Below are 27,072 nucleotides of genomic sequence, written 5' to 3'. Positions count from 1 at the left end.
AATATGGTTTCTCTTTTTAGTGCTCCTAATGGCATTTGCAAGATTTCACCATGCCCAAACCAAAATAGCCAATCCTAGCCGAGCAGTCTCTAAAGCAGCTGTCAATCACTGCTCGTGAAACTTGAGCACTGTGATCAAGCTACGCAGAGCTGATCAGTTATGAATCGAGATTATGTTACTATAATGCATATTTCTCGCCTCAAATGTTTATAGAAGCTAGGGCTGTCAATAATAATGCGTTAACATAAATTTCTTTTAATGACACAAATTTCGTTATCGAATTAATGCAACTTGCGATTTTTAGGTTATAGCGGGCTCAATCTAGAATGAAGATACTGGTATCATATGAAACTAGAAAACCTAAGGAATACATTGGTACCAACCATGTCATACTAGCTTTCCGTGAAGGAGGCTAAATAACACTCCAAACTAAGCTACATTTTGGTGAGGAAAAACTGGCATGGCCTTTTTCAAAGGGATCCCTTGACCTCTGACCTGCACATGCAGTTTTGGGCAAGTCATAGTGAAGTCAGCACACTGACAGCTGTTGTTGACTGTTGGGCTTGAGTTTGCCATGTTATGATTTAAGCATATTTGTAATGCTAAATGCAGTACCTGTGAGGGTTTCTGGACAATATTTGTCATTGTTTTGTGTTGTTAATTGATTTCCAATATTAAATGTATACATACATTTGCATAAAGCAGCATATTTGCCCACTCCCATGTTGACAAGAGAATTAAATACATTTTGAAAAGACAAAAAATGTGCGTTTAATTTGAGATTAATTGTGATCAACTATGGAAAATCAAGTGATTAATCGCGATTAAATATTTTAAACGATTAACAGCCCTAATAGAAACATATTTTAGTGTACTGTTAAATCTGTAAAATGAGTAAGTTTGTGACCCAGCCGCCATGTTGAAGACAGTCGAGCCAAAAGCATGTGTCAAGTACCAAGTGATTTTTTTTCCACAGATTATCTGTCTCATGCACTACCGTCAGGATATCATATTTTCTAAAAGTTACCAACTGCAGCTTTAATGCATACTTTAATCAACTCTGCTTAATTGTGACATTTTTTATCATTGCTCATACTGGGAGTGCTGGTGAGATGAGTAGAAGTGAGTGAGAGCGTTTGTGGCTGCAACAGATAAAATGTGTTTTGAGGAGGATGTGGAGAAGGGAAAGAAGTTGTTAAATGTTAAAACCCCACAGTATAAAAAAAAAAGAAAACTGAAAGCTGTACAGACTGAATCCCCCCGAGAAAGCTGTTGGATGGTTTCTATTCTCGACTCACCTACAGCGCAGGTGAGTTTTCCTGTGCGCTCCTGCAGCAGTCGGACTATCTGAGCCTTCTGAGTGGGGGTACATCGGCAGCAAACCACAGCGGGACACTGACACGCAAGCTCCATGAACTCATACTCGTAGTATTTCAGACAAACCTGCAAAAAAAAACACCAGAACGGACGAGGGAGCAACTATTAGGCCACCGCATATAACTGATCTTCAACACCTCAACTTAACTTACAGTTTAACTCCTACTGCTTTTCAGAAAGTGACTCTAACCACGGATACCACTTCCAGAGATGCGTCCGTGGCAGCGATATTATCGTGCATCACACAGAAAACATGTCAGAGTTTCATATGGAGAGATAAGTCAGCAGGAGGAGGGTTAGACACGCACAGATGCACTCAGGAGTTTACCTCAAGGGAGTCCCCCGATATCACCAGCGCACAGTCGTGTTTTCTCCTGAAAGCGTTGAGCTCCAGGTGGGCTTCCCCTCGCGTTGTCACCTGTGGCAAAGGCAACCGCATTTATGAAGCACGCAGAAAACACACTCGCAATAAGAAACATTATCAGGGATGACAATCTGTCAGCATTTGCATCCTGATTGTTATCAGGACAGTAGGCCGTTAGAGCCACCAAATACCTGGCAAACAGCCAACTAACTAAATAACTGATAAGGCTGGATGATATGATAAATGATAGGAGTGTTTTTCCCATATCAGCAATTCTATTAAAATCATGGTAATTTAGAAAAATCAATAGTAAATGTTTATAACACATTATAATGTAGCTGTAAACAGACAATAGTGTTTATTAATTTATCTGTTAACAACTATACCTCCTCCTGTGGGCTCCTAAAAGTGGAGGCTGGTGTATGACAATGAATGTCAATATTGTAATACCCAGCTGTAATAATATAAAATACGTCTTCATAGGGGAAGTTATAAATGTTGAAATACATTAATAAACACTTATAATTTCCTTAGATCTAGATGTTTTATAAACACAATGTGCAATGTGTAGCAATAAACACAAAATGTTTATGCGGTGCTTTTAAATGCTTAACAGGGAGGGATGAAGTAATAAAATCAATCTTGGAATGTGAAACTAGGAAGTGGGGAAATAGACTGTATTATAAAATCAACTCAACTTGGGTCAAATATAGACTTAAAAATGCTCCAGAAATGCAGCACTGACAAGGCATGGTGTTAATCTGTCAGCAAGAGTTATGCTCTGGTATGAATATCCTTCAGCCGCTGACTATTCACACGTCAATCCAGATCAGGCCATTGGTGGCCACCAGGAAGCTAATCCAGATGTATGTGTTGCAGGCCCAGTCAGCACTCCCCCGTCCACTGGGACGGCGGTTTTCAAGCCTTGCCAACCATTGTTATTCTCTTCCAGTAACCGCGGTTGTACGCAAGTTGTAACCTTCCCATATGGCAGGCGCTCCTTCTGCTCTGGCGCCGTTCCAGAGGGGAAGGCAGAAGGGGACTATCAAAGCGGCGAAAGAGCCCCGAAACCTGCAAAACAAATTAGGAAGTGAGCCCTCTGCACGTTCCCTCTGGGAGTGGTTCAGCTGGTTTCTCCTCTCTGTTTGAGCGAAGGCCTGTTTGTTCTCATTGACAGCGGCTTGGATGCGTTCGCTGGTGGGAGGTGATTTATTCAGCTGTGTGGATGCTGGCTGGGGCTGCATGCGTAGTTGTGCGGGGCTGTATGACCACTAGCTAACGGCGCCTCGGTCGCACAGAGGATGGATGCCCGCGGGTCGAGGGAGTCAGGAAGTGCTGCATTGTACTGGGATGAACCTGTGGTACTAAAATCAACTATTACCCACTTCATATCCATATAGGAGGAAGAGGGATGCTTGTCCTGCACTTACGGGTCTGAAGGTGTGGATGTCCTGGTTGCGGGTGATCAGATGGGCGTTCTTAGCAGTGCATGTGGCCGTCTCAAGCTTGTCTCCTGTCAGCATCCAAACCTACACAGAAACCAGAGAGTAACATGTAGTGAGAGATCATTTTTTAAATTCCTAAGATGCGCAGGAGTTTAAAGAGAAATTCCACTGAAATGTGTGACTACATGAAACAAAATGTTTCCATAATCTGTCTGTTAAATCAGATAACAACAGCTGAATTCCAGGGATCAAAGACTCTAATCACTGACTTCAAGCAACCTGTAAACTGCTCTGTCTGGAAGTTTATGTTTGTGAACTTATCTTACGATCAAACACGGTTTACTTTATTGTAGTCATTGTGCTTCAAACAGAAGTCATCACAGTATCCAAATTGTGTCTCAGATTGATTCTTAATGGATGGTTTTGGATGTTTTAGCAGAGTGTTGGCTGAAAAATGGCTGAAAAAAATTACAATAAAAATAAATCAGCAGTAACATGTCTTTCCAAAAACAACGCTCCTGTCACTCTGGATAATCCACAGAACACACAACTAATTTGTACAGAAGAAATAGTCTCTATGAAAACTGTTGGCAGCATGTTCTATGGTTTATCAAGACTTAAAGGAAATTAACAATTTATCTGGGAAGATAAAGCTATTGATATTTTTAAATTTCATTTTTTAAACACTGTAAGCAGCTGAAATTAAATCCCATTCACCTCCACTGTACTGTGGGTGGAAGCAAATAACACTAAATGGACCTGCGCTGCTAAATACCACTGGAGCCAAGTGAGAACATGTATTTTTACATATTTTGGGTGAACCGCCCCTTTAAATTAAAGGAGACTATCAGCCCAACTTTTACCTCAGTGACTGATCAGCTTTCTAGTTCCCTTGCAAAAACAAAACAAAAGCTTATTTACATAAAACATGTGGTGAAATATTTGGTAATGCTTTCTATGACACCCATGTCCATAATGCACTACTTCATAAACATACTTACGATGCATTATAATCAGCTAATACCACTGTATAATTATAGTTATAAGCACTCACACATATTCATAATGCTTTATAACAATAATCATGATGGTATAAAGCATTTTATAATGAATTATAAGGTCAAGTATCATAATACTTCATATTTTTTTCATACATTTTCTTTTCCAAGGATCATAGTTTATTATAAGTCATAGCTGTAATACATTATTATCTTTTTTTTAAATGCATTATAATCACTGTTATAATGCATTATAATGTGATTATTAGTCACAGTGGTCATTGTTTGCTTTAAGTAAAGTGAAAAATATCATTAAATCTATGCAAGAACAACATACAAAACATTGTAAAATTAATTTTGACTTTACTTAAAGCAAACAATGACCACTTAAAGTAACTTATAATCACATTATAAAGGTGATTATAATGCATTATAAAAAAAGATTATAACGTATTGCAACTATGGGAATTATAAAACACTATGATCCTTGAAAAAGAAAATGTTAGTGAGTGACCAGCAGTTATGAAGTATTATGATAATTGACCTTATAAGTCATTATAAAATGTTTTATAATGTGTTATGATCATTTTTATAATAAAGCATTGTATAACATATTTATACATATCACAATATTTATGAGTGCTTATAACTACAATTATACAGTGCTATAAGCAGATTATAACACATTGTATGTATGTTTATAAAGCATTATAGAAAGTGTTACCAAATATTTCACATCAACCATCTGAAGGGTGCCGACCAAAACCACTTAAAAATGTCCTTATAATTCATTCAAAGTCATTATAATCTTGTTTTTTCTACTTAAAGGAGGCACTTGGATGAGGCTTGTCCATGTACAGTAGGTAGATATGAAAAACACATGTACTGGTCTCGTCTCTATGTTTTGTTTTCTTAGCCTGTTGCTACTGTGAGCAATGAGTCTGTCTGCCCCCCCTCCGGACCTTGATGCCTGCGTTGCGGAGGATCTCCAGGGTGGGCCTCACGTCAGTCTGGAGCTGGTCTTCCACCCCTGTCAGACACAGCAGCTCCATCTCCATCTCCAGGCTCTCAATCACTGTTGCCACCTTCAGAGAGCGGTCGTGGACGCTGAGCTTGGCCTGGACGTACCGCGCCTGGGGAGAGAGAGGGGAATATTTAGAGATGAAATTAGTAGAAATAAAGTAGAATCGCTGCAAGACCAAAGTAGGAAAAGCAGCAATGGATAGAATGAGAAAATAGCTGTGGAAGTCGTTCACACAGTGTGCATACATTCAATTTTTTTCCCCCAACCTACACACAGATTAAACTGTGTGCAGCATGAATACACACCATTCAACATGCACAGAAACATCCATATAAGATATCAAAGTTCTAGTTTTCTTATAAACTTTCAGGTATTTTGCTTGCATGCAGCTGTGCAGCTACCATGTTTTACAAAGCTGGGAATACAGAGCAGACACGATCAATCGGTTAACGCCCATCTACAGCGTTCCAACTCCAGACAATTAGCGAGTGAGATAAAGCAAAAACAATTCGAGCGTGACTCATACAGGAACACAAACTCTGTGTGTGACTCAGTGTGTGACTCACTGCTGCCCACCAGCTCTGCTCACACAATTATACACTTCAGAAACGGGCCCGGGGCTGAAGACTGCAGGGGAGACGGCCCTGCCCTGCTCTAACAATGAGTGGGGTGTGTGTGCGTGGGAGGGTGGGGTGCATGGGCTGGAGGGACGGGGGTCAAAGGTCACTCTAATTACTCACACTTTGACATTTAGAAATGCTGAACATGTCTGCATAAAACATCATTCTGCATTTGTGTGTATTTCTGAGTATAATTTGAGCATATTTAACAAGCTGTTGATATTTCTGTGGTTTACCAGCTATAACCGCTTTATTAAACACAAGCCAGGCGAAGTGTAAATGTGTAAGTTAAGCCTCAGATCGCTGTGTGTTCATCTTATGATTAGGGTTGTAACGGTATACCGGTATACCGTGGTATGAAAGTTGACGGTTATCATACCGTGTGCATTCGCTTATATACGGTATTGAAAAAAACTGACAATAGTGAGTATGTGAGGTAAAGATACACACAGGAGCAGCCTGACTGCGCTGCAGCGTACCTACAGTATATGTTAATTATCATAGGACATTATTTTAAAATCTCACAGCTGAGCTTATTTTTCATGTAGTAGTTAATTTAACATGCTATAGTGCTGCTAACATGTCAACCAACATGCTTTAGTTATATAACATATTGTAGTTACATGCTATTTTTTAGTTTATAATTCTGTTCTCGTTCCTTTAAGGGTCATTGTAACTGATACTACTACTACTAATAATAATAATAATAATTAGGGCTAAAAATCGATTAAAATATTTAATTGTGATTAATCGCATGATTGTCCATAGTTAATCGCAATTAATCGCACATTTTTTATCTGTTCAAAATGTACCTTAAAGGGAGATTTGTCAAGTATTTAATACTCTAATCAACATGGGAGTTGATTTATGCAAAAAATATGTACAATGACAAATCTTGTCCAGAAACCCTCACAGGTACTGCATTTAGCATAAAAAATATGCTCAAATCATAGCATGGCAGTTGCAAGCTGTTGCCCCCGCAACCCAACCCCAGATAAGCGCTTGAAGATGAGAGTGAGTGATAACATGGCAAACCGCAAGTCTGCATCGTTATTAAACTAAAAACTGCAAGTTGCGTTAATGCGTTAAAGAAATTAGTGGCGTAATGAATTTGCGTTAACACATCATTATCGTGTTAACTGTCCTAATAATAATAGAAATAATAGAGTAATACCGTACACCGTGATGATTTCAGACTGTGATATTTTCGAGGATGTTTATCGTACCGTGAAATTCTCATATTGTTACAACCCTACTTATGAGATGGCGCTCACCTCAAAATCTTGATATTGCTCCTCTGTCAGGGACTTCTTTGAGACCACAAGGACCCTCAGGCCTTCCCTCGCCATGTTCCCGCACTAGAAAACAGAGTCAGCAAACATCTGGATTACAAAGTCTGTGAGTTATTTATAACGGGAATAAAATCACTGTTGTTGCATCTTCATCGTGTCTTGTGAAAAAGAAGGCGATCTACCTCCTCCTCCAGCCAGTCGTTGTACTGGACGATGCCCGCCATCACCACATCAGCACCCTTCATGTAGAACGTGATCTCTCCTGTAGACTCATCCTGGAAAACAGTTTATTCAGATATAAGTAGGATAGAAAAATACATCTTACATTAAACATCCCAGTGTGTTTCACTCACAATTCCTCCATACCCACGTGAGCCAAGGTGCACATGCACTATCCTGTGATTTTGTGTTGCCTAGAAATGCAAAACTTATTTTTGTATCACCAAGGGGATTAAAAAAAAAAGGTCTGAGAATATCGTCACAGGAAAGTTCGAAAAATCCCAGGCTTCCTGAGCTATAGCCCAGCCAAAAAAAATAAAGTTAGTCATCAGACTTAGTCAGAGGTTATAAGGTGAGCTTTTTCACAGATTATGTTGTTTATTATCAATCTGTTTTTCTTTTGTTTGTCTTGTTAAAGCCGGTGTCACGTCCAAATCCCCCTCCTAGCAACAAGCCCTGACCTACATTGTAGTTGAAAGATGTATTTAAGCAATTGGTCAGACAATTGAATTTCTCTGGAGGGCATAAGAAAGCACAAAATGCACAATAGCTCCTGCAATTTAAACTCACAGAACAGAAGAGAACATTAATCACATGTCTTGGCACTCACTCGCACAATGATGCCCATCCTCTTGCTCTCGTAGGTGAAGGGGAATATCTGAAGGATGGTGAAATTCAGGATTTGGCCAGTAGGGGTCCGCAGCTGCATGGAGGACTGGTCTCTTCCCACCAGTGTGAGACCAACGCTCTCAGTCCACTGCACCAGCGACACCTATCAACACCACGTTGTAAAGGCGTTAGTGGGTGGTCATTAAAATATATGTGAGGAAAAACATTTGATGTCTTTACCAAATAATAAAACATAATCATAATTGTGGTAGACACAGCGAGGGAGAAAAGCGACCACTGCTTTTTAATGTTCTCATGGTAAAGGACTATCAATATGACTGTCAATATGATGTCCCATTACTTGAATTACAAAACAAACCGTGAAGGGCACTTTGGATGCCGGAGAGCACAGTAACCATTTAGTCTTAATCAATATAGCTCAAACTTTTTCAGCACTCAACACTATTGATTGATAAACTACTAGGGAAATGTCCATTTCTGAACTGAAAAAATTGTTTTTGCTCGTTCCTTTCTGAAGGACAGAACAGTCACGACATCCATTAATACAACGTTAACGTGTGTGGGGAGAAAAAGAGGGGAGACGACAATACCCAATAACTTCTAGACCAGAAGTCACATCACATTCATCATTCATCTTCTGACAGGTCTAATAGCAGAGCGGCAAGATGGACACAGATGAGAGTAAACGACAGAGATCGCCACGTTCCAACTGTTATTTTAAAACAAAAGACTTTGTGGTTTTGCGAAATTCCTTATTTTGGAAATGCATGACCTCGTAGTCTGACAATGCCTGGCCAGGAGCACTTTAACGTCAGAAAAGCTCTGACTACCGTACTGTTTGTCATCCAGGTTGGGAAATATGAGGATTGTGCTTAGTCACAGTCTAGAAATATTCAGTGTGGGGGCTCTCTTTGACTGGTGGCTGCCACAGCAGCACCATCTTGTTATAGCAGCATCTGGTTCTGGCTGCAGATTTCTGACTGGACTGAATAATACTGTTGGCAGTTGGCTTGACTCAGAACCACCGCGTGGCTGACAAGTTTCTTATGAGCTGAAAAGGAGAGTGATTCACATATCAACATTCTTTGGTGAATTACACATAATATAAGTCACTGGTTCCCAACCTGGGGGTCCTGACCCCCACTAGGGATTGCCAAAGCTTTGTGGGGGTCGCGAGGCCTTCTTGATTTTAAGGGGTGTTAAGTTGGGTTTCCACCAAAAGTTCCTGAGACTTTTTAGTTCCTAGAACTACTTTTAAACAACTAAAAGGTTCCTTTAGCCCACTATTGTCTGCGTTTCCACCGCGGTCTAAAGACCTGCGAAGATGAGGCAAATTAGTCCTCTGACATATGAAAAAGCAACAGGACATGGGAAGAGGACTGCTGGTGGTCACAGCAGTAAACTCAATCTGCAGCCTGCAGTTCAGTGTGTCTGCTTGTTTCATCTAAAAGTCATGCTGGAAAAAAATAACATTAGGTTTTATCTTATTGCGAGGACATTTACTGCTGCATAGTATTTACTGATGGACGTTGGATGTAATGAATGAAATGCAGAGGAGGAAAATGAAACTAAGAGCGTCTGTCTCCACAGTAATAATCTGATGAGTGTTTGATGGTTATTTATTTGTGCTTTAGAACGTAACCACCGTGACACAATCAGGAAATAAAATGTCTTTCTCTTATTCACAGCACCACCACGCTGCGCTCTCTGTCTCTCTTCTACCCATCTCCCTCTCGCTCGTGCGATTTTTTTCTTTCTCTTTTTTTTCTCTCTGTCTTTTTTAAAATGAGTTGGGAAGCTAAAACCAGAGCCTTACTTTACTTTTAATGTTATCAAACAAAGAGAAATGCTCTCCCCTCGTCCTGAAATGGTCCTAAATCGATACCAGAGTACTTCCTTGTTTTATGAATGAAGCGATACAGTGTGTGTGTGTGTGTGTGTGTGTTTGACCAATCAGCGACGGTCATCCCTGCAAACTCCACCCGAAAGTTCCAGTACTTTCAGAAAGACCTACCCCAACCAGGGCCTTTTTTGGGGTTAAAAGGGCCCCGGAAAATGAGCCAGGAACTTAAGTTAGACCCTGGTCCCTGCAGTCGAAAAGCAAAGAGTTCCTTAAAAGGTTCCTAGTTCCGGGGGAAAGTTCCTGTGGTCGAAACGGGGCTTTAGACAACTTTTTTTTTTTTTTAAATATAGAGCTGGCCTATATCTCAGCATTTCATTCATTTCTGTGAGGAAAACTAAATGAAATTTATATTTTTAAAGTTTGGATAATTTTCCAAGATATAAACTAAAAAGAAATCTCACAGGTTAAGGGCACGGTGAAGACCTGAACACAAGTTATAATCACAGAGCCTTCCATCTCTACTAAACAGCCTCGTCCTGTATTAAAAAAGTACACAGCTACAACAACCAAAGAGCTAATAGAACAATGGCCAACTGTCAGGGAGAAGAAAACACTGAATGGGTCGAAAAAGAAGCCCAATAAGTATTAATGATAGTTAAAAAATATATATCATACAGAGAATTGTATTAAAAGTTCCTAAAAATGACAAGAAAACTCATCTTAGATGCAATATTCACAAGAAATAATCTGCTCAAAATTCATCCAAATCGCTCATTTTACACAAACTTCCTGTAGTTATTGCGTTCACTGTTTGGGTTAATTGTACAGTTTATCAGTTGTTCTGTACTGATATTGTTAAGCATTGAATATAAAATGAAATATCCATAAAACATGTCACTTACTCAGGGGTCGTCAGTTGACTCATTGATATTAAAGGGGTCCCTTAAGGAAAAAGGCTTGGAACTACTGATATAAGTCATCCTTTCCATTATTATTACTTGTACAAAAAAACTATTATGATTGGTGTGTAGTAATTTGTCAGTTTTGACTGCATTGGTAGAAACCATTCATTCAACAGTTACTGACATTGTGTCCATATCACTCACAGCCAAAACCAGATCTATATTAAGACTTCCTGAAAGCTGTAGGAAAGCAAACTGAATCTAGATTGTATCAAACTGATATAATGCAACTTTCACACACAGCAACTCAAAAAGAACGGTTACAATTTTTATCCTGAAACAATAAAACGGCTCAATGTCCTTCCCACAATATAAACCACAGCTCTTCAATCACAACACATGTACCGGGCTCTATTAAAATGTGCTATCAAAGAGGAAATTCAAAAGGGCATAAGTGCAATGGGCTGGGGAGCACATTAAGGAAATCCGTATTTACACCGCAGGAAATGGATCGAAGTCGAATTCCGCAGCCCTCTTCCTGATGTTCAAAGAATTCATACTGATCAAGGACATAAATGCTGAATGCCTTTTGGCTTGTGAATGTTCCTCTTCAAGTAAGAAAGTAGGGAAGACACTCAACATAATGGCTTTTACTGACAAGAACCAACAACTCTCCGTCTTGAGATCGGAAGTCTATTCTTCTGTTGGGCCTTCCGTGTTTGTCCTTGAGAAAATGATGTTTAAGTAGATTAAGTGTACATTTCCCAACACGTCAAGTTGATGTATATCAACATGTAGGTATTTGCCTGTGTGTATTTATATATGTATATGATGTGATGGATATACTGCAGCTGTTTGTATAATAAATATGGGAAACGTGCAAGGCTACATGCATGTTTCCATAAAGATGCACAAAAAAAAAATAGCAGAGCAATTAATAGCTATTGTTGGTTGAAAATATTTCTAATGAATAAATCCAGTGAGCCCACCCTGCCTTGTTTTTGTTATTTCATTTTATTTCCCTCTTTTTCTAACTGTTTTTTTTATTTTACTTCCCTCGTCTTTTAAAAGGTATTTTAATATCTTAAATTGTTTGATTATTTTTTTCTTTTCTTGTTTTGTAAAGCACTTTGAGCTGCATTTCTTGCATGAAAAGTTCTATCAGTATATAAATACAGTTTATGACCTGCACTCCAACAACTGAATGATGAGTTTATCACAAAGTTACATTTCTTTGCAGTCACTGAGCAACTGAGAACATTTTCTCAGCCCAATTTTTTTTAAATTTTTTTTTTAAATTGAAATTGAAATTAAATGCTATATGATATGATGATTAGATGATGAAAAAGTGTTAAAGCTAATACTCTGCTATGAGTAATAATTCTAATAATAATAATAATTCAGTCAGGTTGGTATAGTTTATAGTTTATAGTTTATATAGTTTACCTTGTTAAAAAGTCTACTCTCTAAATAACACAAACTCAAAACTCTTAAAAAAACTACTTGTTCCCCTTTACTGAAAAATACAGAATCTATGAATATGCAAACATTTTTCATTTCAAGACTTTAACTGCTGGACATAAGATATCTTCTTCTTCAATGAGAAGTCTATTATCAGTGGCTTCAAGTTTCCACATCACACTTGTGTAAGCTGCATATTGGACCACGACCGGCCTCTAAACTAATTGCGATGTCACAAATCATCTTGTGTACACGTCTTGAACTCAGATTTAAAGCTACAGCTGGTAACTTTAATAAAAATATTTTTTTTGTCATATTTGCTCAAACTGTCACTATATCCTGACAGTAGTGCATGAGACCGAAAAATCTGGTTCCTCTGCCTCCTTTTAGTGCTTCTAATGGCATTTGCAAGATTCTACCGTGCCCAAAGAAAAACAACCAATCAGGGAAGAGGAGTCTCTACAGCAGCTGTCAATCGCTGCTCGCGAAACTCACAAACTATGATTAAACTGTCAAACTAGGCAGCGCAGATCAAATATGAATCAAGATTCTGTTACTGTAATGGTAAATGGTAAATGGTAAATGGACTTGGACTTATATAGCGCTTTTCTAGTCTTCCGACCACTCAAAGCGCTTTACACTACATGTCAGCATTCACCCATTCATACATACATTTATACACTGATGGCAGAGGCTGCTAAGGTGCCAACTTTGCCCATCAGGATCTAATCTAAATACTCATTCACACACCGATGGCTATGCCTTCGGGAGCAATTTGGGGTTAAGTGTCTTGCTCAAGGACACATCGACATGTGACCCCGGAGCAGCCGGGGATCGAACCACCGACCTTCCGATTGGTGGACGACCTGCTCTACCCTCTGAGCCACAGAGGCTATTTCTCACCTCAAATGTTCTCAGAAACATATTTTAGTGTACTGTTTAGCTGTAAAATGAGAAAGTTTGCTCCGGCCCGTGGCCAGTTCACAAACTTTCTCAGTCAGAGGATGGATGGCTTTCCTAGCTATATTGACAATAAGGGGTGTTGGAGCCTTAATGTCGTTTTTTGTTTGTTTTACTTTTATCTGTGGATGACACAATTAATGTATGACTGCAGTTCTAGCACTGACCACAGGGGGTAACATGGACATGAAAGTGCATATAGGTAAGCTCTCCTGATTAGGATCAGGGGTGTGTGAGACGGAGAGCCAAACAGTTTTTGACCGTGCCGAGCCAAGCCTTGCCATATGAACATTGTTGAATTAGATCCCGCTGAATGGAAACGGGAAGAACATGATGGTGAGATGTGAAAATGTAAATAAATGTAATTTTTCTATGGTATTCCTCAAGGTCTTGGTGTCTTAATGTGGTATTTTTGAGGGATTATTGATATTTTTTTATCAATTCTTAATTAATTAATTAAGATAAGATACATTTGAGGATTTAAAAAATCAATAATATTTGGTGCGAATTCAAGCGAAGATAATCAGTACTATAAAAGTCATCATATCAGGACATGCTCATCTCAGTCCACCCTTCTGTTGATAGAAACAACATGAGCATCACTAAAACTGGAGGAGCATGTGTGTGGTTCTGTGTGGCTGGCCATCGTACCTCATCTGGGCTGGAAGCCTGGTAGACTCTGCATGTATCTTCGTAATGCTGCTCGGCCTCGGCCTGGTCTGTCACACCGTTGGCCTCGTACACGGGCGTCACGTTGTGCACCAGGGCGATGGCCTTCACAGCCTCGTGGACTCTACTGCTGATGGTCTTGCGGACCTTGGTGGCTGCCTGAACCCTGGAGGCTTGAAGGTCATGGGTGGGCTGAAGACAATTACAGAAGGGACTGTGATCAGTAAGAGGGGCATACAGGAATGTGAAAAGAGTTATAACCTTTTCTAATGAGAATCTTTCATTGCGGTCAAGGTTTTTCTGAGAGAGGACAGCTATTGTAGTCAGAAGAACTAATAATCTGTACTGTCAAAATAAACAAGCTGCATGAACAAGTGAACTCCTATAGACAACAATACACACTTCAAAAAGCTCATTTTAAAATAGAGATTACTATCTGGAGATGTTTTAGTCGGAGAAACTCACTGCTTCACTAACAGCAGTTTCAGTGATTGCTGTGATAGCGGCCTGTAAACATAACCAGATGTGTAAAGTAAATATGAACAATTTGCTTTCGCATTGTGGCCTTGCTATTTTTAGAAGCCCGTGCGTTCCAGGGGTTAATGGTAGCGTCATTTAAGAAGTCCGGTCAGTGCTTCGCTTGTGGGCTAATCCTGTTTCCTGCTTCACTAACCTCTGGTGTCAAGGGGGACAAAGAGTGTCATCTGAGGTCAGGAAGCATTCAACCAAACAATAATCACAAACCGATATGTTCCTGAAAACAATGCTCATGTCTGTTTGTTTTAACTTTTCCCTTAGAGTTTGGAATTTAAGTCTTTTGTTTTCTAAATGTTGTGAGAGAATTTGTTCATTCTAGGGCTGTCAATCGATTCAAATATTTAATCGCGAATAATCGCACATTTTTATCTGTTCAAAATACATGAAAATGTATGTATGATTTTATTATTAGAAGTCAATTAACAACACAAAACAATGACAAATACTGTCCAGAAACCCTCACAGGTACTGCATTTAGCATAAATATGCTCAAATCATAACATGGGAAACTGAAGCCCAACAGTCAACAGCTGTCAGTGTTTCAGTGTGCTGACTTGACTATGACATGCCCCAATCTGCATGTGATTATCATAAAGTGGGCATGTCTGTAAAGGGCAGACTCGTGGGTACCCATAGAACCATTTTCTTTCACATATCTTGAGGCCATGCCAGTTTTTCCTCGCCAAAATTTAGCAAAAAAGTTTGGAGCATTATTTAGCCTCCTTCGAGACGAGCTAGTTCGACAGTATCTTCACTCTAGCTTTAAAACTGAGCCCGCTACAACCCGAAAATCACAAGTTGCGTTAATGCGTTTTAAAAATGAGTGGCGTTAAAACGAATTTGCGTTAACACGTTATTATTGCGTTAACTTTGACAGCCCTAGTTCATTAATTTTCTTCTCTTTGCATAGACTCCTGCATGTCTTTTTGTTTTTGTTACCTGCGTGTAGGCGCTGAACACAAGGCTCTGTACTTCGTCCATTGAGTCCATCCCATATGCCACAGTTCCAAGATGGAGGCGCCTGAACACCATTTCATTTTGAGTAAGAGTTCCTGGTAAAGATAATTACATCACAGTTATTCAAATAGTGAAATTCCTCTAAAAAAATTTTTACAATTGAAAGAGTTCAACTCAAGATGAATTTCAGCATCCTGCTCTACATGTGACACTTTTTGCATAATGATCGACAGCACAAAATATGATACGGTGTTTCAGATTTTGCTTGCTAAATGGATATCATTTAAAAAAAAAAAAAAAAGGTGTAGATATCTGTATAAATATTTCCATACCGTTAACGGGTTTGGATTTACAAACTTAAAAGAGAGGTTGCACGTCACATATGGTAAGGAAACCAGAAGCCTTCCCTCCAACACTACACACAACCTCTGTATCCTCACACTCACTTTAAAAGCATTTTCCGCCAGTATATCAAAAAGACCTCAGGGGCCTCGCGCGTACATTAGCCTGACCTGCAGACCCCACTGGCCTTATCGCGCTCTGGATGGGGAAATGGCTGATCAGTTTATTGGGCATGGGGCTGTAAATCTGACGTGTAACACCTCGCGCCTGAGGAAGTGCATTGGTGGAGGTGTTTGTGCTCTAAAGGTGTGTATGGATGAGAGACTTTTTTTTTTTTTTTTAAGATTTAAGGGTCCAATAAGTAGCAGGGTCTCTGGGAGCAGAAACCCCACCACAGAGCAAAACCCCCCCAGGGAAGGAAACGACTTAACTCTGTCCTACTGGTTACTTCCTAGGCAAATCCTCAGCACTATAACTCCTCATTTTAGTACTCCACACGCTGGCCTCGCTGATTCTTTTGGGCCACACATCCAAGGCTATTTTAATATACAGTGTGTTGCTTTTCACTGGCGTTTCCTGCAGTCTAACCTGTTTTGTCAGTCAGCAGGTAGGAGATGCGTCCGAGCTGTTCGGGTATGGTGCTCGCCCTCACCATCGTCCCGGGGATCTTGGAGTCTTTTTTAATCATCCAACTGAAAACCATCTTTCCCATATCCAGATTGACACGCAAACTACATCAAATAAAAACAGCAAATGTTTTAACTCCTTACATGTAACACACAATGCAACACTGCAGATGACTTGGAAGTAGGAAAACTGAAGTCGCACCTGATCGGCACAATGTTAGAGAAGAGCAGCAGGAAGCGAACGATCTGGAGGTACCAACGGCCAGCGAAGTGCTGGAGGGCCACCATGGCCAGTGACACCACCACGAGGGCCCCAAACAGGATCTTAGTCAAACAGTTCACTTCCAAGTCAAATAAACCCACCTGAGGAGCAACAGAGGCAAACATTATGAGTCAAATTAATGTACAAACAAATGGGGTGTGTACACTAGTAGTAGTAGTAGTAGTAGTAGTAGTGCAATATGTAGGTTGAAGTAAATCAAAGAATCAATTAAAAGTTAAATACATTTCACAATTAATTATTAAAGCAAGGGTTGGTAATATTCTTCAAAAACAGGTCTTGTTATATTTGTTGGAATTATCTTTACATCCCGATAGCAATCTTTTTTTTTTTTTTTAAAACAGTGTCTGTCGCAGAACTGTAATAAGCCTGTCCAATTATTTCATTCGGCCCAAATAAAAGGATTGGACGAGTTACCTGCCTGCCTGCGCGCACTCTGTGGTGCACTCATTGGGCCTCATGCATGAAGCAATATATGAACTTTCCTCTTATTTTTGTTCATATCCACGATTTGTTCTTTTTTTGTTAGTACCCTTTGATTTCTGGGATTCCCCAATGTGTTTTCTTATTTGTGTTCTTCTCTTTGGTAAGAGAAAATTGTGCGAGTGGTCGAGAGAACTCTTACCAAGATAAGAAAAAAAACATCTTTTCAAAGTGCACAAATTGTTTGTCCAACGCAAGAAAAAATAAGTTTTAAATTAAAATGCATGAATGTCATATAATCAAATGGATAGAAAATATATTATTATATGTTTTAGAGTAAATGTAAGGATTGGATTATTAAATTCCTGGGCTAAAGTAATACTATTGGTCCATTGATCCCAAGTTGGAAAATCACGTGTTTACTTTGTTTAGGTTTATTAAACAGCAGCTCGATTTCACTACTGCTGAAGTTCTTCTCCTTACAGACGTTTTTTGGTGGAATCTCTCCAATTGGGCATGGGCGAGTATTTGCACCAGCCCTTTTATAGAGTTTAGGGAGTGTTTCCTATGCTTATAATAAATGAATCTGCCATGCGCCTCCAATTAGTGATCAAGTGGGATTAATCATTCATCACATCTGGGTAAGAACAGATATAGATGGTTAAGAGTGTTTGGTGCATCTGGAGTGTTGACTTCTCAGATTTTTTTTTTTATTAACAGAAAATATACAAACATTTTTAAGAGAACGTTGCTGCATGAGGCCCATTGCGCGTCACCAGAGTCTTCCACAAGCTACTAGCTTGACAGCTGTGAGTACTAACAATAGCCATGTTCATTGTTTGCATTCATTATGTACATTTTTCTGGGAGTGCGGGAGTCGGTGTTGCCGACTTGGCGACTTTCTCTCTAGATTTAGGGACTTTTGGAGCGAGTGCTGCTAATTACTGTCATTGGAAAAGAGTTGGCAACACTGGGCTGGGTATTTCGGTTGGATCATTTTTAAAATCTAGTGCACTCTTGCTAGTTTCTCAACATTACTAACCCTAGCTAAATGATCAAATGTTGGTCCTCGGGTTCTGGTTCACACTACTGTACCTTGTGCCTTGGGTTGGAGGTGTTCATGACACTGCGCAGCTCCTTGCCTGTGTAAATCACCACTCCCACCACTGTGCCTGGAGTGAGGGAGAGAAAAAGAGGCCAATATAAAAAATGAACATAAAACACAGTTATGTCAAGAAGATGTTTCCCAGACTTATAATCTTGACAAGATGTCTTTTTTCTTTTTTTCTTTTTTGCGTTATCGACACATCTGCACTGCAAAGCAGTTATTTACCAGAGGCGACAACGGTGCTGGCCCACAGGGTGTTCTCAATGCTGAGACTTTCGTTGACTGGGGGATCTCCGTCCTCCTGTAACAGTTGAGACGACAAATATACAGAATCATGATCAAAGACAACAAACAGTCAACTAACCGCTATGTTCGTTATAAGACGTTTGTAAACATTGCCGGCTTATTCCATCTGTCACCTAACAAATGTTTGGATTAGGATTTAAAATGTATTATGCCGTTGAAGCTGCTGTATGACTCGCCCCCCCACTTCTCCCAGTGAATCCGCTGACACATTTCAAATCTATTTCATTATTTAACATCACAAAATGAAAATTGAGAATACAGAGAGAGACTGCTGGTCAAATTATTACCGTGGCGGTACGAGGTTTAATCTCCCGGCCCGACCAAGCAAGATTGATCGACATGTTAAATCCCATTAACATAAAGGGGTACATGTCTGCAAGGGGCTTAGGGTTCAACAGAAATAGTAACGTAAGCACTCACCCTGGTGAAGGTTCCAATAAAGTTATGGATATCAATGTTTGGTTCTTCTGCATATACATATGATCTGATTTGTAGAAGGTCCTGTGAGACATCAAAAACACAGTTTAGGATCACTGATGGGAAAAAGTGATTGAATAATGACAAACCACATTCCACAACCACACCACAAACATTATTTAACTATGTCCGAGAATATATATCTCTTACATGGACACCAGATTCATTTGTCCTTTACAGTTTATGCAGCAGCGGTGTTTGCTCTTTGGTTTTGCATATCACATCGAGAATCTTTGCCCGAGGCTATAATTAGTAGACAAACGGCTTTGACATATTCAAAACAAAAATATTCGTTATATATTTGTTTGACAATGATGGCCACAGGCGCCGGCGGTTCTTTTAATTTCACTATCTTGTCCTCCTTCGCACATTGCCAATTGTTTCCTCTCAAAACATGTCCTGTCACCTGCGGCTCGGAGAGCACGTGACAACAGACGCAAGACAGGTGGGAAAATTAGCCATCCAGGGGGGAGTTAGGCCCAGGGCTGCAACTTACAGTCATTTCTATTATTGATTCATCTGCTGATTATTATTTCAATTAATCAATTAATAATTTGGTCTATAAAATGTCAGAAAATTGTGAAGGATGCCCATCACAATTTCCCAGAGCTCAAATTAACATCTTCAATGTGTCTTGTTTCGTCTGACCTATAGTCCGAAACCCAAAGATACTTTCTTTTGGGCACTTTGACTTAAAAATGTACTTAAACAAATAATCAGTTATCAAAATAGTTGTCAAATAGTTTTCTGTCGATGGCCTAAATGATTAATTGTTTCAGCTCTGGACCAATATATCAGCTTGCCAACAGCAGCGATTATTAGCCTTTTACTGCATATTAAGTAACAGCAATGCTGTCCACCTCGGATTTCTTCCTGACACCAGCTTCCAAACATTAGTTTTTAAAATCTATAATTACAAAATTACAAAATTAAAGCCCATACTGCTTACCTATGGGCAGAAATATGTGTCACTAGAAACTGAATTTGAATCAAATCATTTTAATTTTAATTGTTTAACTGGAATAATTGCTTGGACTAGGACAATACACCTATGTCCCGACTCGCTACTATCACGATACTGGGGTGCCGATTCAATATGTATTGCAATTCAATATTACGATTTATGTTAACTTTTTTAACACTAGACCATGGGAAGAAAGTTGAATCATACACTTCTAGGTACTTTCACTTTGGAAAATATCTAAATTAATACGTAAAAATGTTTGATTTTCAGCACGTACGTAGTCAGAGATGTCCTGAAGTCAAATATATCACTCATTGTCAGGCATTATCTATTACATTTTTTTCCACCAACCCAAAAATCAAAGAATAAAGACATTTCCCTCACAAATTAGTGGTATTTTCTATTTAATTTATAAGGGACATGTAATGTTTTATACTTCTGGTGAATATAATCTAATCAATCTTATTTCTATAAATGGATTTTGTGTAAACAGTTCCCTTTGTTAACACCTTATTTTGAAAACCAGACGTAGTCACACGTGTATACTTCCGCTATCTTCGCCAAGTCCGTCGCTAGCTCTTACCGTTAGCTCCATTCTCTTTACACATCCATGGTCAGCTCCATCGGGGCCGTTTGAAATGCATTTAACATAAATGTCAGTATATGGGTGCCCTACAGTTGGAGCGTCGGCTGATTTGACCACAGAGATGTAAGTGACGGCCGGCTTGACCGCACGTTGCCGCAATACGATAACGTTTCCTGTCCATAACAGAGTTAGCCTGCAGCTTTAGCCGTGATGTCTGGCTCTGCTTTTCCTGCAATGTGTGAAACCCAAAGAGTTTCCATACTTTACTGTATGTGTAGTGCTTACCATGTAGGATTTAAAATGTGAGCGTGCAGGTCGTATCCATGCGGACCCTCCGCCATTTTCTGCTCTGTCGTATCTGTCGGTTTCTGCTCGCTACGGCCGTCCGGCTACGGTTTGTTTCGAGTGACGAATACAGAACGGATATGACGTCACGTTACTCAGACTACAGCAATGAAAGTGGTAACTTCCTTCTACCTCCGCATAGACTCAAATGAAGCAAATATATCAATTCTGGCAATAAAAATGTATTTCAAAATCGTAAAATACATAGTAAAAAATTAAAAAAATACGGAATATATAATAATACCGATACATAGGAGAATCTATTTTCACACCCCTAATAATTGCATTACAATAATAATAATTTGAAATTTAATTTATTAGTCCGGAATTTAATTCCAATAAACTTGAAACTGAATGTAATATTCTGAAGTTGAATTCAGTTGCTCTAGAACAGTATTTGATCCTCAAAAAAATTTCATCCTGAAAATGTAACTATCTGTACTTCCACATTTAGTTCTCACATTTCAAATTCAGTTCTTGTAATTCAACTTCAGTTTAGTGAGACACACATCCAGTCGTCGAGGAAGAGCAATCGAGTGCAGATTCACAGAACTCGGGTCCGTGTAGCCTACGGTTTGATAGTTTACTAATTGATAAAATAGCGGAAAATAGCGAAATGAATTTATTGTTTATCAGACCACAAATGAGACAAGAATTAGCGAGCTAGAGCACCTCGTGGTCCCGCTGTCTAACATTACATCACTCCCCGCCGCTGGAGACTGGGAGGAGAGCGGGCTGCAGCTCTGGAGATGGACCGTCAGTAAGCGGCTGTAGTAACTGTAATTAAGCCAGTTCAAACCCCAGCGCCGGGGATCTGATCCCAGACCGCCCCGGCTCCCTGCTGGATCAGCAAACTCTGTATTGCTGCCACAGGTTAGACCCAGTGGCCACCAGCCCGCTGTGATCCCCAGCACCAGGATCAAAATTCTCAGTGAGGATCAATACAGATTTTCATAGCAACTGAATTTGATTTCATAATATTACATTCAGTTTCAAGTTTATTGGAATTCAGTTCCAAAATAATCAAATCCATTTCAAATTATGCTATTGAGATTCAGTTTCTCAATAAATGTATTCAAGTTAAACATACAAATTCAAATTATGTGATTCAAATTCAGTTTTTTTAATGCAAGTTGAGCAATTTAAATTAAAATATAAATGATTCAAATTTAGTTTTCTAATGACATATTTCGGCCCATACTTACCCCCCACCAGTTCCAGACTAAATCACTAAATAAATAACACTATTTTAGTTTAATTTATCAGACTGAAAACTGTTCAAATTTACTGACAATTTGAAATCTAAAATTATCAGCAGGAATATTTGCCTTTAAAAACCCAAACTGGTCGACCAGTGAAGAACTCGAAGAGCAAACAGCCTGAGGTGAACCTTTGACCTTTTAGTCATTCTCTGATGACCAGGCCACCCTGCACTCTAGTTAAACTACTACTGTGTCTTAATGCCTTGCCTCTCTGAGACCACAGTCAGTATGTGCAATCATGTGTATTCATCAGTTCTTACAAGGCATAGCGATGGCATAAACACATTTTCTCTTGCATCCTCACTATCTCTCCATCATTTTTCTATGACTCACAGCAGCAGTTGGCAGTCGTTGTGTGCAGGCCACTGGGAGGCGTAGTTTCCAGTCCGTCTCACCATCCAGCTGGTCAGTCCGCAGGAAACAGGAGCCTGGGAGAGAGGGGACAAGAGAAGAGCTGCCACTGATGCCAGATAGGAAACACATTCACCCCTAGGGGGCAACAATAGATAGGCTTTTAGTTAAAGGGGTGGGGGGGGGGGCATTACAATCTCTACTCTTGATGGTGGCACTGATAGTATAAATCACTACATTTATATCTCAATAGATACTGAAAGCTACTGTCAACTGTTGCTGGTTTCTGATTCTATTTGTTCTAATAAACATCTGTTTTCAAGTTCCTGGTTTGAATAAATACATGAAAATGAAAATATTTAGCATGTGGCCACAAATGAATAGCAGCAACTTGTGTGAATGGGACTGAGCTGCATATCACTGTTGGGATAGAAGTGAAGGCTTCCACCACACAAAGCCCATCCCCCCACTGGCTTGCATGCGTCATCCTGCCCAAAACTCCCAATCCTGGCCTAGGCTCTTCATAATTGACCTAATGGCCTCCACATGGAAGAGAGATAACCAACCGAGCACTGTTTCCAGTAAAACAAAGCTGTTGTTTTTCTTCCCCTCAACAGAAAGAGGAAACAATAACAACAACAACAATATGCACCTAGCTTCCCTGACAGTCACATTTGGGTTTGTGGAAGCGGATAATAAATCATCTCGTCCCTGTGATGTGATTTTTGATGTGCTGTGCCTTGAAGGTTGTTATTTTGAATGGACTTGTGTGTATTTTGTATATGTGCAAATAAACAGAGCAATGCATTTTGCCAAGTTTGTGCTATCACTGACAAGTCTTGTCCTAATCCATATTTGATTATTCAGATGAGGCATCCTCCTCTCATGTCTCCTGTTTTCTCTTTGCATTGGATTTATGCGTCCCTAGATTTTCCTTTTCATTATCTTCTCATTTGAAAGACAAAATTAGTCATCGAAGATGAAGAGAGACCAATGTTTTGTCTCCATTACATGGAGTAGGAACTAGTCTCTACCACACTGCACTTTGAGTGATAGTTTAGTACTGGACCCAATTACAATTTAGACATTGTAGGACTTCCTGTCCTGGCTCAGGGCTAATCCCTGCACCTCAGCGCCTTTTTAAACAAGTCATTTCCCCAGCCAGTCAGCCAGCCAGCCTGTTGTGGAGATCTGGATGAATGACCAGCAGATGTTTACCATTTCTTTCAGAGGTCCTTAAAAAGATCATGTCAGCAGGAACACGCTGGTTCTACAAAGAAAGGCAGAAAGAAAAACATCACGTCAACATCACTTCCTGATCCTGCACTTTTCCCTCCTCCCTCTTCTGCTCTTTCACTATAGAAAAAGTCAAGACTTTTAGCTTTTCATGTGCCACATTACCGACAGCCAATCAGTCAAAATAATAAGCCCTCCAGCAAATCATCCTGTCGTGGCCTGAACAGGACCCTGACCGGGTTTATACACTCTGCCTGACCTGCTCCCTCCGCTACACCAGACAAATTCTCTATTTAAGACATCTGGACAGCTTCCCAAAAACAAAACTGTGCATGGATTATTGCTAAGTGGTCGATAGTCTAAAAGAGATGTATTGTATGACTCTTCAAATGCAGGTTAATTTAGAAATTCTTTCTTTTTGTCAGCTACTGGTTTCACCTCTGCTCATGAGTTCCTCAATTGTAACCCACATAACTCAGAGTCACTCAGTCATATTAGTGAAACGTGCAGGACAACATGTGTGACCTTTCTTTCAGCTGCTTTGAAATGAGCGATTCAGAAAGAAGCCCTTAGTTGGAAACTGAAGACAGCACTCACTTCTCATGTTTCACGAGAAGAGCAACCCAACAGATTCCCCTGAAAACTCAAACTAACTTACTAACTATAAATGGGATTTCAAGACGAAAACAATTACGTCAATAAATACTACTTAATTGAATTTGTGTTCGAGATCTAATTAAAGGCATTTTAGGTTCACGCGTGTTGTGTGTGCATTGAGTGTGACAGGCCGAGGCTCAGCATTGATCACAAGATTACAAAATCTTTACTAACTCCTTTCACCTCAGTCACCAGCGGAGCACAGAAGATTAACAACCCCCTCATTATTCGCTGTCATATAAATGGGAACTTGACAGTCCTAAAAAAAGCAAAACTATTTACAGATGTGGATGAAACAATCTTTAACAAACCTTCTCCACGATTATAAGATCTCCGACTTGAATGCCGCTGCTTTTGACCTTCACTGTGCCTGGAATACACAGAAAAAAAGTGTATAGTTAATGAAGCGTTTAGTAACTTTGTACATATTTTTATGCTAAAAATCATGTTCAATAAATATGGGCTGACCGTTCTAATACTTTAACTTAGATTTCTAAGCGTTAATGGAAATGATTCTTCAAAGATCATATCTAAAAACACACAAAGTGCCTCCAAAACACTAATTCCAACACTTCCTTGGGTGAACTTTTGTTCTGCATGCCTCACCAGTCGCCCCCAGTGAATTTTTGGAAAGGAGTTTTCCATGTAGATTTGAAAGAATGCTGGGGGAGTTGAGCCTTTTCTTTCATTCCATTTGGAACGAACAGGCAAAATTGTTTGGGAGAGATCACTGACCCTTGACCTCTGCCGTGACCTCTGGGCTTTGCATATGCAAGACATTAAAGCACATTAATATTGCTGTGCATTGGGCTTCAAGGGACTTCTCGTTAGTGCTCTAAACATTTTAGATTACAAAGCAGCTTCACGTCACACTGGGGCTGCAAGTAACGATCAATTTCATTGTTGATTAATCTGTCGATTATTTTCTTGATTAATCGATTAGTTGTTTGGTCTATAAATGAAAATGGTGAAAAATGTTGATCAGTGTTTCCCAAAGCCCAAGATGACGTCCTCAAATGTCTTGTTTTGTCCATAACTAAAAGAGATTTGGTTTACTGTCACAGAGGAGTAAAGAAACCAGAAAATATTCTCATTTAAGAAGCTGGAATCAGAGAATTTTTTTTCTTTAAAAATTACTCAAACCGATTAACAGATCATCAAAATAGTTGCCGATTAATTTAATAGTTGACAACAAGTCGATTAATCAATTAATTGTTGCAGCTCTATGTCACACCATTCAGAAACAAAATGCGACAAAATGTACTATATTTAAAATAAAAGATGAAGCATCATTAATATAAGATGTGCTTTTATGTCAATATCTCATGCACATTTGATCTTAAACATGTGATCAGAGCTGCAATGATTAGTTGATTAACTGACTGGTCAATTAATAGAAAATTAGCCTGCAACTATTTTGATAATCAATTCTAATTTTTCAAGCAAAAATGGCAAACATTCATTCGTTCCAGCCTTAAAAACATGAAGCTTTTGGTGCTTTTCTTTGCCGGGTATGACAGTAAACTGAATATATTTGCTTCTTGGACTGTCGGTCGAATAAAAAAAGTAATTTGAGTAAATCTCCTGGAGGAGCGAGATATCATAACGGACATTTTCCACTTTTTTGACATTTTATAGACAAAACGATTAATCGATTAATCAACAAAACAACTTCAACCAGTTTTTTTCCTATGCTAGAAAACAACACACCAAGTTCTGACACTATAAAGTTTCTATAAACCACAAGATATGCACGGGGGCCGCTATCACGGAGGCAACCAGTCATTGTGTTTATGGGTAAAACAAGCTGCCACATCAAAGGGGCAAAGTGATGGAAACCACAAGAGGTCTCCTGCTTTTTATTGCTGGTAGCACTTTATACCAAGGCCTCTTATGTATACTTTTACATCTCTGTTTTGAATTACCCCCCATTTCCCCTAGCCCCAATAAGGTTTAATAGGACCAACCTCCTACAGTTAATAGACGCTGATGCTGAGAAATAAGCAACACGGTTCAGATATCAACACAGCCAAAAACACAACCAGTGTTGTCCTCAAATCCTTACCTCTCGTTGAAAGCTTGCTGTAAATCTGAGAGTTCATTTCTTTGTCTCGAACGTAGCATCTTATTTCTTCAACTGCCTCTCTCATGATGGTAATAGCCAAAACGAGACCCTGGAGAGTGAAATGTCTAAATTAAAACGTTATTTCTCCAAAGCAGAGAACAACAAACCAACTCTATGTGAGGGAGTGCTGCAACTGTGTTCGTGGGAACATTTCCATCAAAAAAAGAAGCACTGAGCACTAATAAAGTATAGAAGTTGACTGACAATGACCATAATAATTAACAGTTGAGTGAAATGCCACATACCAGAGGGACCCAGTAGGTGTAGAGCGCACCCAAGCGTAGCTCCTTGATAAATTGAGAGCACGCCAAAAGCAAAAAGTACAAGTTGAAGAAGTACTTGAACTGATTGTACAGCACCTGTGAACATAAAACAAAGAAGGAAGCACAGGGTGAAACAGTTCCTGTGTGGCAAGTTATTGTGCATATGAGTGTATATGACATTTACTATTAGGCCATGACTGATTTTGATAGAAAATGTATTTTACGCCATTGGACTCCATTTCCCCTTGTTATAATACTGTCTTAGTGGCCTGTATATGAAAAGTCATCTAAACATATATAAACAGAAATTGTTTCAATATGACACTTTTAACAATGTTTCCTTTAAATGTATAATATTCAAGAATTTCCTAAAAAACAATGTATAAACTGATACAAAAACAATCCCTCTCAAACATCACTTCT

At 39.3% G+C, this 27,072-nt stretch overlaps 1 protein-coding gene across 2 annotated transcripts in view; it reads right to left on the bottom strand.

Moving 5' to 3' along the window:
* atp9a (ATPase phospholipid transporting 9A) overlaps positions 1-27,072 on the bottom strand; it is a 45,906-nt gene that overhangs the window by 11,357 nt on the left and 7,477 nt on the right. For both annotated transcript variants that reach the window (XM_074643322.1, XM_074643321.1), the window contains exons 3-21: positions 26,632-26,745; positions 26,327-26,435; positions 24,573-24,631; positions 23,587-23,638; positions 22,351-22,445; positions 18,804-18,884; positions 18,303-18,378; positions 18,065-18,141; positions 16,469-16,629; positions 16,229-16,371; positions 15,281-15,393; positions 13,787-13,996; positions 7,950-8,111; positions 7,303-7,395; positions 7,103-7,186; positions 5,147-5,317; positions 3,172-3,270; positions 1,706-1,795; positions 1,299-1,443 (exon numbers count right to left, since the gene is read on the bottom strand). In XM_074643322.1, coding sequence (XP_074499423.1) covers positions 1,299-1,443; positions 1,706-1,795; positions 3,172-3,270; positions 5,147-5,317; positions 7,103-7,186; positions 7,303-7,395; positions 7,950-8,111; positions 13,787-13,996; positions 15,281-15,393; positions 16,229-16,371; positions 16,469-16,629; positions 18,065-18,141; positions 18,303-18,378; positions 18,804-18,884; positions 22,351-22,445; positions 23,587-23,638; positions 24,573-24,631; positions 26,327-26,435; positions 26,632-26,745 — 2,134 coding nt within the window. The remainder of the gene's footprint in view (positions 1-1,298; positions 1,444-1,705; positions 1,796-3,171; positions 3,271-5,146; positions 5,318-7,102; positions 7,187-7,302; positions 7,396-7,949; positions 8,112-13,786; positions 13,997-15,280; positions 15,394-16,228; positions 16,372-16,468; positions 16,630-18,064; positions 18,142-18,302; positions 18,379-18,803; positions 18,885-22,350; positions 22,446-23,586; positions 23,639-24,572; positions 24,632-26,326; positions 26,436-26,631; positions 26,746-27,072) is intronic.

This window comes from Sebastes fasciatus, chromosome 8, assembly GCF_043250625.1.
Source record: "Sebastes fasciatus isolate fSebFas1 chromosome 8, fSebFas1.pri, whole genome shotgun sequence".
In the NCBI taxonomy this organism is placed as follows: Eukaryota; Metazoa; Chordata; class Actinopteri; order Perciformes; family Sebastidae; genus Sebastes; species Sebastes fasciatus.
This window is presented reverse-complemented; position numbering and strand designations above follow the sequence as displayed.